This window comes from Cynocephalus volans, chromosome X (assembly GCF_027409185.1).
Source record: "Cynocephalus volans isolate mCynVol1 chromosome X, mCynVol1.pri, whole genome shotgun sequence".
NCBI lineage: Eukaryota > Metazoa > Chordata > Mammalia > Dermoptera > Cynocephalidae > Cynocephalus > Cynocephalus volans.
In genome coordinates this window covers 80,337,914-80,350,558 of record NC_084478.1, presented here as the reverse complement: position 1 = coordinate 80,350,558, position 12,645 = coordinate 80,337,914, and the positions used below count along the sequence as shown (strand labels likewise).

Below are 12,645 nucleotides of genomic sequence, written 5' to 3'. Positions count from 1 at the left end.
AAGAAGAAGCAAGAATCTCCTTATATCCAAAGACTGCTGGCCTCTTTGATTTCAATGACAATGCACTCAGACAGTAAAAAGGTCAATACTTAAAATTATATACCACTTTCAATTGACATATACCACTACTCAGACTCCCCTACATACACATACGAACCCTATACTTCTTTCCTTTCCCCTGTACTATAATCACAATATTTAGCACAGAGACCACTTACATCTGGAACTGCCATCATTTTCTGGGTGACAATGTTGTCCAGAATAAAAGAAAATGCCACTTGGTCATCATCATCTAGCAAGGGGTTGATAGCTTTCTCTAAACGAGCCAATTTGTCTTCTTTCTGAAACAAATCAAAGCCAAGACAGAGGTTTCCCTGAGGTATGAACACCATGGAAAAGTTAAGGATAATTTAAGGTTCAGCTAGCTGTTTATTACCTTTGCTCCAAAAAGTTTTACTTTCAATTGTCTACTAATCAGTTCCAGGCAAAAAGTCCAGATAAATGATATTCCAGTAAAAGGGTCAAAAAGGATATATCAACAAATTCCTTAGTTGTAGATTCTTGTAGATCACGAAAAATACACATTCCTGGGTGTCAATAACTTAGCTCCCATAACAAAAACATCTTCAGCAAGTTAGGCTTTAATATCATGCTCCCTGATTTTGCTGTAAAACTATTGCTAAGAACATTAATATTACTGTTTATTAGTGACTTTTTGTATAAGGGGTCCTAAGCTAATAAATTCATTTCAGATTCAGTTGTAGTAAAGTCCGGGATCTGATTGCTCCAAATCTTCATCAATACTCAGTATTGTGAGTATTTTCTATTTCAGGCTTTCTGGTGGGTACATACATAGTGGTATCTAATCATGGTTTAAATTTGTATCTTCCCAATGATCAAACAAGTTGAGAATCTCTTCATGTTGACTGCCTATTTAGCTATCCTCTCCTATGAAACGTCTACTTCGATATTAACGTCATCATCACACTTGTTATTTTTGTAAACTTGTACGGTGCTACAATTGCTTTTTTAAAAATTAAAATTCCTGGGCCGGCCCATGGCTCACTTGGGAGAGTGTGGTGTTGGTAACACCAAGGCCACAGGTTCGGATCCCTATATAGGGATAGCCAGTTAGCTCATTTCAGAGAGCGTGGTACTGACAACACCAAGTTAATGGTTAAGATCTCCTTACCGGTCATCTTTAAAAATAATTAATTAATTAATTAATTAATTAAAATTCCTCCCTGCCAAAATGTTGACTAGCCTCTTAGCTACAGCTGAATTCCTGGGAAGTCACTTTCCTTCATCCTTTCTAAAGAGCTACATAAAGTTCTGGATCTTAATCTTAGCTTTAAAATTTAACAGTCATGATGTCCAGAGCAAATAATTTTCTACTATGGACTCAGTTTTTTCCATCTACAAAAGGGACTGGCCTACGTTTTTTCTAAGGTCCCTTCTAGCCTTCACATACTAAAGATCTGCTACTTCCACATACACTCCTCCTTCTGGTTAAATTCCCTACTTCCTAAACTCTGCCTCCCCACACCCTCCCTTTCAAATTCCACTGCCTTTCTCTCGTTTTAAATGCCTTACCTCTTTGAGTTTTTCATCACAGAGATCCAGCATGGATTGAGAGATCTGAGTCAATGAGTGTTTTGGCCCTATAAAGGAACAGTTAGAGATGGGGACATTAAAAATGGGAAGCAAGGGCTGGCCTGTGGCTCACTCGGGAGAGTGTGGTGCTGATAACACCAAGGCCACGGGTTCGGATCCCATATAGGGATGGCCAGTTGCTCACTGGCTGAGCGTGGTGCTGACAACACCAAGTCAAGGGTTAAGATCCTCTTACCGGTCATCTCTTAAAAAAAAAAAAAAAAAAAAAAGGGAAGCAATAGTTAACACTTCTCCATCCTTTTAATACATTTACTAAAGAACCTAATATGTGCCAGGCACCAGCCTACCTGCTGGGTTAAACACACAAGCCTTATCTCCATCTTTCAGTGCCTAACACATAGCAGGTACACAATATGAGTGAATAAACTAATTTTAACTCTTTTCTTTATTTATGTGTATATCCAGACATAGTAGTACTACTGTTACCTTTAATACCTTGAAAATGGTACTCTATGGGTGGGGAATGACACCGAAGTAAGCAAATTCAAGAAAGATGCTGCAACACATTTCACACAGGGAACCACAAGTAGTTTGATATAACTGGAATACAAGTACGTAGTAGGAGAGACAGGAAATGAACTTGGAAAGGCAGGAGGGCCACATTACAAAGATCTCATAGGCAATAGAAAGCCACTGAAGATTTTAAACTGGGGAGTAATTTTTCAAATTTGTTTCAGGAAAAAAAAAAAAAAAAACCCATCCTGTCAACAGCGTAAAGAATTAAGGCAAGGAGCAGGAGGAAAGCTTGGAAGCTGTTGCGAGGTCAAACAAGAGATGACAAGAACTAAGACAATGGAGACAAAAAAGAAAGGAATGAGTTCCAGAAAAATTTAGAAAGCACAATTTATGGGACTTGGTTATCTATGAGTATGGGGAAGAGAGGGTAGAATCAATTATGACTAAAAATTCTAGGATGTACAACGAGACAGATAATATCATTAATCTAAATAGGCAATCAGATATTGAGTTGCCAATAGGGCAATGAAAAACAGACATCTGGCAGGCAAATGAAAGTATGGGTAAGGAGCCCAGAAGATAGGTATGGGCTGGATATAGCAGTATCAGTGGATTACAGTAGCTGAACTAATGAGAACTCAAAGGGTAGGGAGTGATTAGGGAAAGTACTATTGGAGAAGAGAGAAAAGGGTATCAAGGAGGAAAAAGTGGTCAATAGTGTTAAATGCACTGAAGTTCAAGAAAGAGAGTTCTAAGCACATACAAAGATTCTCAACATCATTAGTCATTACAGAAATGCAAATCAAAACCACAATGAGATACCACTTCACACCCACTGGGATGGCTAGAATCAAAAAGATGAACAGTAACAAGTATTGACAAGGATGTGGAGAAATTGGAACCCTTGTAACTGCTGGTGGGATTGTAAAATGGTACAGCTGCTCTTCAGCAATTCCACTCCTAGATATATACCCAAGAGAAATAAGAACAAATGTCCACACGAAAGCGTATAAAGAAATGTTCACCGCTTCATTATTTATATTAGCCAAAAAGTGCAAATAACTCAAACGTACATCAATTGATGAACAGATAAAATGTGGCATATCCATACAATGGAATATTATGTGGAATGAAGTATTGATACAAGTTTCAATGTGGGTGACACATTGAAACTGGCCATTTTAAATGCATAAATCGTATGGTACGTGAATTATATTTCAATAAAGCTGTTTAAATAAAAGATATATCTAGGGCTGGCCCGTGGCTCACTTGGGAGAGTGTGGTGCTGATAATACCAAGTCAAGGGTTAAGATCCCCTTACCGGTCATCTTTAAAAAAAAAAAAAAAAAGATATTTCTGAAATGTGGCCAATGGATCCGGCAATTAGGAGGTTGCTGGTACTTCATGTGAAGGCAAGTTGAGGTTTGTGAAGCATGAATGGGAAGTGAAGAAGAGAAGAAGAGTATATGAAGCATGTTAAGAACACAGGCTCTGGAGTTAGATACACTTGGATTAACACCTCTACTCTGCCACATTTTAGCTGTGTGACCACCTTGGTCAAGAGTAAAGCACTTGGTTCCACTGGTGTAGCACTACTACCATTACCATCAGCGTTTGGGCATGAGGAAGAAAGAAGATTAAATTATAAGGGGGGATGCAAGGCTGTGAAAAAGTTACGATTTTTAAATTTCCAATTTTTTACTAACATCTTCACCTCAATGACCCATAAGGCATCTCCAGTTCTGTACCTTCAAAGTCAACTCTTACCTGCCCATCTGAATTTTAAGTAACTATCCTTGTAACCTGAATGACAGTTGGGCCTAACATCAATTTATTCTTCCTTTGTATAGAAAACTGAGGGCAGCTATGAGAGGTTACAAAACTTGTCCACAGTAACTCAAATAGTAAGCAGCAGAGCCATGATTCACACTCTGTCTGTACTCTGAATCCCTACATTTATATGTGAATCTGTGCTAAAGGATGCAACAGAGACCAGAAAACCTTATCCTTTACACATTTAAAACTCAGAAACAGATTTCTTCCTTCTTGCCTTTCCAGCTTTTGAACAAAGTAGCCATACAACAGCCCCTATTAACAAATTTATAGACCAAATCAAAGATTCACATACAGCAAATATGGTCACAAACTCATACTCTGTGTAGGTTCCATCCCCACTGAATGCCTCTCTCTTCCATTTACCTAGGCCCACTTCTTCCTTCCACTACTCCCCATGCAACTGTTTCATTTCTACAGGTAGACTCCAAATTCTCCAGAAGATATATTAAAAACTAAATAGTGGGAATACAAAGAAGCAACATTTATTAAATGACTGAAAATGTACACTACCTGATTTTCATATCCATAAATGTACTAAAATATTGTAGTCCTTTCAAGTCAGTCCAATCTAATCTGAATTTCAGACTAGTAAGGGATAAATAAAGATCTAAAAGGTGACCTTTACAGTCAAGGAACAGGTTATTCTTACTTACCATTATAGGTTGCACTATTTTTCACGATTAGCTCCAAATGTTCTCTGAACTCTTCCCGAGAGGGGTAGAGGCGTTTACGCACATTTTCACGAAGTGTTTGTAGGTCCATTGGTCGGGTGATGATTTTGTAGTAGTCCTTTACAACTTTTGCATTGACTGGAGTGTGGAAAGGGTATGTCTGTGCAAACAAAAGCCAGCACCATCCATGAGCAAAAAGCTCTTGCCAGAGCCAATTCCTGAAGACTCTCTCCCATCAACTGATGGCCATCTACCTGACTATGAATTTTCAAAGGAATCTTTCTGTACAGAACAGGTCTCTTTACTAAACTGTTAAAACAAACAAACAAAAAACCCCTACATCCCAAATAATTAGGAGTTCCAAGCATCTAGGTGTATATGCTGTTGCCTTCTATCTGAAATCACAAAGGGCCTTGCCATCCCTATTGTAGATATTCAATGCGATAAACTCACATTTGGAAGATCTCTCATGTCATTGATGATAGATTCCAAGATGGAAGACAGTGTCACCATAGGGTCTGTCCGGCGCCGGTGGATGGACTTATGAGGTCTCTAAGGAGAAACAAGAAATCAGAATGGATCCCGTACTGGCCAGCCGCCAAAAAAAAAGAAAGAAAAAGAAAAATCAGAATGCTTCTTTAGACCAAAAAAACTCCATTTCCTAGTACATATGTAATATATTATTATATCTATACATACTATATATACAGATACGAGGGAAAGTACTCCTGGAAAAAAGAGAGCATCAAGGAGGAAAAAGTGGTCAACAGTGTCAAATGCACTAAAGCTCAATAAAGATAGTTCTAAACACATGCAAAAATTCTCAACATCATTAGTCATTACAGAAATGCAAATCAAAACCACAATGAGATACCATTTCACACTCACTAGGATGGCTAGAATCAAAAAGATGAACAGTAACAAGTGTTGACAAGAATGTGGAGAAATTGGAACCCTTATAACTGCCGGTGGGGTTATAAAATGGTACAGCTGCTCTGGAAAAGTTTGTCAGCTCCTCAAAAAGTTGAATGTAGGGCTGGCCCCGTGGCGCACTCGGGAGAGTGCAGTGCTTGGGAGCGCAGCAGCGCTCCTGCCGCGGGTTCGAATCCTATATAGGAATGGCCGGTGCGCTCACTGGCTGAGCGGGGTGCAGGCGACACCACGCCAAGGGTTGTGATCCCCTTACCGGTCACAAAACAAACAAACAAACAAACAAACAAACAAAAAAAAGTTGAATGTAGAGTTACCATGTGGACTCAGCAAGTCCAAATATATCTGGGCAGAGTCATTAAAGAAGAGAAGTCCATCAGGTAAACAAGAGGGAAGGACATTCCAGAGGGAGGAAAAAGTGTGCAGAGACACAGTAGTAAACAAATTCAAGAAACATGCCACAGCACATTTCATACCAGGAATCACAAGTAGTTTGCTACAACTGGGATACAGTTATGTGTAGGAGAGACAGGAAACGAACTTGGAAAGGCAGGCGGGGCCACATTACAAAGGTATCACAGGCAATAGAAAGCCACTGAAGACTTTAAATTGGAGAGCAGACAAATACATTTTAGAAATCTTATAATGAACAGTACATATAATTCTCAGGGAAAAGCCAAAGGTAGAATATCTAAGGCTATCAGAGCCATAGTATAGAAGACTGGGGAAATCAACAAGAAACCATAATCAGAAGGAAGCAACATAGATACTTACATTCAAATAGTCACAATGAACGGTGGTTCCAACTCGCCGTTTCTTCTTCGGAGGAAGTTGCTGCTTAGGGAATTTGAGAACCAGAGATTTTCTCCGAACTTCATCTGCACTGCAATTAATAACACTTTCATAGCATGAAGTCCCTATTTTTAGTTCCCATAAAAAATAGTAACTACAATGAAAAAGTACAAAGTACCTGAACATGAGCCTGGGGAGCAAAAAGCCAAATCATAAGCCAGACATCCACCTTCTAAGGCTCAGATCAGGCAAGGCCTCATAGAACCGCCAAATTAATAAAGAACTAGCTAAGTCACAACTTCACCTCAATTTCCTATTTGGAAGATAAGGAACTAGGCTAGAGGAATTTTAAGAATCCTTCCAGCTCCAACATTCTATCTTAGGGTTAAAGAGTTAGGAAACTTAATTCATTCAGAATGGAAACGAGGAAGAAATTAAAAACCGATTTGGGGGCCGAGCCCGTGGCGCACTCGGGAGAGTGCGGCGCTGGGAGCGCGGCGACGCTCCCGCCGCGGGTTCGGATCCTATATAGGAATGGCCAGTGCACTCACTGGCTGAGTGCCGGTCACGAAAAAGACAAAAAAAAAAAAAAAACCGATTTGGGAAAATAAAAACTAGTTTGAGTTTCCCTCAGTCATTATACACCATCCATCCTCTCCCCTTCCATTGTAAGGCATCAAGACACCATATTTTCCCTTTCTTACGTGCTTTAAAATGTAATGATTATTACACATACTGATAAATCAACAAGGATGGATAAAAGAACCCAAAACTGAATACAATCAGAAATAACTTAACCTAATTATACACATGAAAATCAATTCAAATATAGTTTGACTATAATACCCTGACTGTACAATTTCAGTGGCATATAGTCCAAGGACAACAAATAAAAAATATCTTGAACCTACTTTACAGGTTTGTTGTTGACAGTGGTATACGTACAATAATTCTAAAACTATTTAGCACATATCATAGGACAGAGCAAATAATTATACTGATGTTGGGAATCAGAGAAAGTATACATATATGAAATGGGAAGAATCTGTAGGCACAATTTGAATTGGAGGAATCAGTATGAAACTGTGACTTAAAAAATATGCATATTTCCTAGTTCTGTCCACAAAAGAGCCTAGAAGCAATGACATCTCCACGGCAATGAGCATATCAAACACCTAGATCTTGATTTCTAAATACCATTCCCTAATAGAAGGAATCTGGGCTCCTTGGAGAAATAGTTGATTCTAGGTCTGGGACAGTAAAAGTCCAAGGACAGACATCTTGTGCAGAAAACAAAGAAGTTCTCAAAGATTCATAGGGTCCTTTCAAAAGGACACAGGATCTAGCCTGAAGGAGTCAAATTTGGGACACTATCTGAGCATCAAAATTAATGATGTTAATGAATCACAATACATTAAATTTACAAAGGAAAGACTTTCAGAATCCATAGCAATATATAAAAAGGGAGAGGAGGAAGCTCCTCTTAATAGAAAAATACCAGCTAATGTAGAAGGAATGCTTGAATTAGGAAAATCACCGTTTTGCAATCCCCAATGAAAAATAAGTGAGTCAGGCAATGATCATGCTGAAACTACCGAAAGATTGTTAAGGAACAGGATATTCACCTAGATGTTAATTACAAAGAGAAAAATATACCTTTATTATAGGATCTGGAGATCACCACTTTAACAAGATGGTCAAAATAGTGGGAAAACCTGACATTATATGCTTCCTATATAAGTACCGCGCGCTAACCGATTGCGCAACTGGAGCTTCTTATATGCTTCCTGATGTGGTACAGTAAGTACATCTAAGTATGACATTAAATGTCTTGCCAAGGACATTTAATCTAAATCATTCAATGAGAAAACAATCAGATGAATTCAGAATGTGGAATATTTTATGAGACAATTGGCCTGAACTCCTCAAAACATTCAATGTTATGGCTGGCCAGTTAGCTCAGTTGGTTAGAGCACGTGCAGTGTTATAATACCAACATCAAGGGTTTGGATCCCTGTACTGGCCAGCTGCAAAAAAAAAAAAAAAAAAAATTCAATGTTATGAAAAACATAAAAGGTAGGGAGGAGAGTTCTAAATTAAGAGAGACTCAAAATACATTTGATGTTTGAACTGGGATTAAATCCAGAATTGGGAAGGGGGGCAATAAAGGACATTGAGACAACTAGAGAAATTTGAATAAGGTCTGAATACTACATATTACTGAACTAATGTTAACTTTCTAAGGTGTGATAATATTATCATGTTGTTACATCCTTATTCTTAGGAAATGTGTGCTAAAGAATTTAGGAGTGAAATGTCATGATGCCAGCATCTTACTTCGAAATGGTTCAGCAAAAAAAAAAAAAAAAAATAGGTATATAAAAATGAAGCAAATATGGCAAAATGCTAGCAATTGGAGAATTTACAAGAATAATGTACCACATTCTTTCAACTTTTTTTCAAACAAAAAAGGGGAAAAAATTTAGAAAATTCTCCATTAACTGTTAAACTCTCTGAGAGCAAGAGACAGGTATATGGATAGTTATATGTCTCCTCAATCTTTTTAGATAGTCCATTAGCAGAACACTCTGAGATTAGGGACCTTGCAAATACAAGGGTACTTCAAAAAGTTTGTGGAAAACTGGATTAAAAGATAATATGAATCTTTCCATGAACTTTTAAAAGTACCCTCTTATTACTAGTACCTGGAAGTAAAATAGAAAGAGGGAATTGACATCTACTGAGCATCTGCTACGTGCCAAGCACTGTACTATATGTTTTATAGTCTCTGTCATTTTATCTTTTTAACTACCCTGGAAAGGGTGGTTTTATTGTGTATATAAGGAAACTGAGGCAGTAGCCAGTTAGCTCAGTTGGGTAGAGCACCGTGTTATAACATCAAGGTCGGGTTCAGATCCCCTTACCAGCTGCCAAAAAAATTAATCAATTAAATGTAAAGAAGCAAAAAAAAAAAAAAAAAAAAAGGAAACAGACTCAGAAAAGTTAGGGTTAGGTAGCATGCCCAAGAGCAAGTGGTGGAGCTTTATGAGTACTGAAATTTTCTTTTCTTTTTTCTTTTAAAATGGGCCGACCCCGTGGCGCACTCGGGAGAGAGCGGCGCTCCCGCCGCGGGTTCGGATCCTATATAGGGATGACCGGTGCGCTCACTGGCTGAGCGCAGTGCGGGTGACACCATGCCAAGGGTGGCAATCCCCTTACCGGTCACGAAAAAAGATGACCAGTAAAGGGATCTTAACCCTTGACTTGGTGTTGTCAGCACCATGCTCTCCCAAGTGAGCTAACCAGCCATTACTATACAGGGATCCGAACCCGCGGTCTTGGTGTTATCAGCACCACACTCTCCCAAGTGAGCCACAGGCTGGCCCTGAGTACTGAAATTTTCATTACTGGGAATAAATTACTGAGGAAAATCCGAAGTTCCTGCACCCTCAGTTCCAATTCAGAAAACACATCACATCCACCCCCACCACCCACCAACATCACCAACCCCTAATAGATCTCTGCTACAGCACTTCCCAACTATTCCTTACCTCTCAATTAGCTGTTTCCCCAAGACAATCTTGGTCCCTTCAACCTTGATAAGTTCTTCATTATCATTATGAATGACAGTCTTTTCCAACTCCTCCTCCTGTTCTTCTGTCATGGCAACAGGATTGGAAGGTGGAGCATTTGTTTGATAATACAGGGGGCAGAATTTGTTTGTCCTCATGTGCCCAATGGCACCACATGCCCCACATTTCAGCTGCAAAAGGAAAAGTATCAACATGTCAGAGGTAAGCAGGTAAGAAATATGTACAATGCAGGGAAGAAACAGGGGCAGCTTCAGAACGTTTGCTGTAATAGAATTGTTATGCAACTATCAATCAGAAGCCACTGAACAGAAGTGCATGTATGGAAATGACACATGAAAAATAAAATGAGATTCAGAGACTAAACTTTTTTTTTTTAAATCAAGTAAGGAAGAGGCTAGCCAGTTAGTTCAGTTGGTTAAGAGTGCAGCCTTATAACACCAAGGACACTGGTTCAGACTCCCTTACCAGGCAACCACCAAAGGAAAAAAAGTCAAGTAAGGAAAAAAAGGGAGAGGACTTCCACTCCCAATTTACGTTGTAAACTATGACAATATTAATTATGCAGGAGAGAGGCTATTGGAAACCCAAGCCTGCATTAAGCAGCACAATCAGCCCAGAGCTGGGTATACTCCCAGCACCCAGACAAAACAAGAAAAAGGCTCAATGATACCAAGTATCCATCTCAGTTTTGCAAATGAGTGACTCTAGCATCTTAGACTTTAACTTCATCTGTAAAATGGGACCAATATTGTATCACACTTACAAGAAAGGAACATGGGCAAAAGAACTGAATAGACATTCTTCAAAGGAAGACATACATATGGCCAATAAGTACATGAAAAAATGCTCAACATCACTAATCATCAGGGAAATGCAAATTAAAACCACACTGAGATATCATCTCACCCGTTAGACTGGCTATAATCAAAAGAATGAGAATAACAAATGCTGACGAGGATGTGGAGAAAAGGGAATGCTCCTACACTGTTGGTGGGACTGTAAACTAGTACAACCACTATGGAAAACAGTATGGAGGTTTCTCAAACAACTACAAACAGATCCTCCATATAATCCAGCAATCCTACTTCTGGGTATATATCCAAAAGAATGGAAATCATCATGTCGAAGGGATACCTGCACTCCCACGTTCATCACAGTTCTGTTCACAATAGCCAAGTTATGGAACCAACCTAAATGTCCATCGATATATGATTGGATAAGGAAACTGTGGTATATATACACCATGAAATACTACTCTGCCACAAAAAAGAATGAAAATCTCCCATTTGCAACAACATGGATGAGCTTGGAGAAACTTATGTTGAGTGAAATAAGCAAAGCACAGAGGGATAAATACCATATGTACCCTCTCATAAGTGGGAGCTAAGAGATAAAGAAGAAAGGAAAGAAAGACCACAGCAGTGCGTCGGACTTGCAGAGGGACAGAATATACCTAGGGATACAAACTAGAGTGGGGAAAGGGGGATGGGGAGGGAAGTCAGGGATAATTGGGTGGGGGACATGGGGTATAATCAAAATTTGTGGTAATGGACATGCTGCCAGTATGGATCTGGCTATCACATCTTAGGCACGAGTGGTGACGATTTGCTTTATACCCCATGAATATCCATAACCAATAAAAACAAGACATTAAAAAAAAAAAAAGAAAAAACTTAATGACCTCACTACATATTAATAACAGCTCTTTACATTTGTTGAGTATTTTAGTGTTTATAAAGTGCTTCCCACGCATTATATCATTTAACACAATACTATAAGCTATGTATCATCTTATAAGAGAAAACAGGTTTGGAGAGGTTAAGGTCAAAGAGCTATTAAGTTGCAGAACCAGAACCTGAATACAGGTCTGCTTCCAAGTTCATAGCTCCTTCCACTGTACCAGAGTTGCTTCACTTTATGGCACACATTACAGTCACACTGCATGGTAGTATCTGGAATCCTACCTAAGTTATGCAAAACAACCTGTACTGTACGTTTTATTTTTGTTGCTTCTTTTAATATGTACAATTAAAAGAAAGGTATATAAAAATATATATACACACATACAGACATGAATGTACATGTAAAAAAATCCACCAAACCTATCTCAACTTGTAGAAAATATTTCAAGTGAAGTATAAACGACACCCAGTGAGAACAATGGCACCAGACTAGGTCTGATGTTGTTGGTACCAAAGTAGCCCCATCAATTCAACCTAGCTTTCCACAATACTGCCCTTATTCCTAGTAAGGGAAGATGCCAAAAGCTAAAGGAAAAAGTATGCTTTCTTCCTTTGCTTCATTAGTTCAGCAAGCCACATTACACTTACTTTTAGGTCAGGACGCTCCTTCATTTTCTTAGGCTTCTTCTCAGGAGGACCTTTAAGCTTCTCTTTTTCTTGGTTCCGCTTAAGCCGCCTCAGTTGCTCTTGAATCCTCCGCCGTTCTTTTCGCATCTCTTCTCGATGCTGTTCATCAAAAAGGGCAAATTTTCGACTGAATAATGAGGGGGGAAATCACAGGACCATAAGCAAACCTAAACCATGAAGACTGTCCTGATAGCTAACACCTCAAATCTAAAGTAATCCATCCAGGCTGAAATAAAAGGGGCTACCTGCCATTCCCATCTCCCTCACTAATTGGCCCTCTATTTGTACTGAGGCACCTCTCTCAGAATAAGTCCTGAAGAATTC

General features: G+C 39.0%; 1 protein-coding gene across 6 annotated transcripts in view; it reads right to left on the bottom strand.

Annotated features, from left to right (window-relative positions):
- Positions 1-12,645, bottom strand: part of TAF1 (TATA-box binding protein associated factor 1) — a 132,276-nt gene that overhangs the window by 96,419 nt on the left and 23,212 nt on the right. For all 6 annotated transcript variants that reach the window (XR_010022386.1, XM_063083860.1, XM_063083862.1 and 3 more), the window contains exons 24-30: positions 12,283-12,448; positions 9,911-10,122; positions 6,342-6,450; positions 5,091-5,189; positions 4,620-4,797; positions 1,594-1,661; positions 219-341 (exon numbers count right to left, since the gene is read on the bottom strand). Coding sequence is in view for 5 of the 6 variants with exons in the window: in XM_063083860.1 (XP_062939930.1) it covers positions 219-341; positions 1,594-1,661; positions 4,620-4,797; positions 5,091-5,189; positions 6,342-6,450; positions 9,911-10,122; positions 12,283-12,448 (955 nt within the window). In the remaining variant the exon portion in view is untranslated. The remainder of the gene's footprint in view (positions 1-218; positions 342-1,593; positions 1,662-4,619; positions 4,798-5,090; positions 5,190-6,341; positions 6,451-9,910; positions 10,123-12,282; positions 12,449-12,645) is intronic.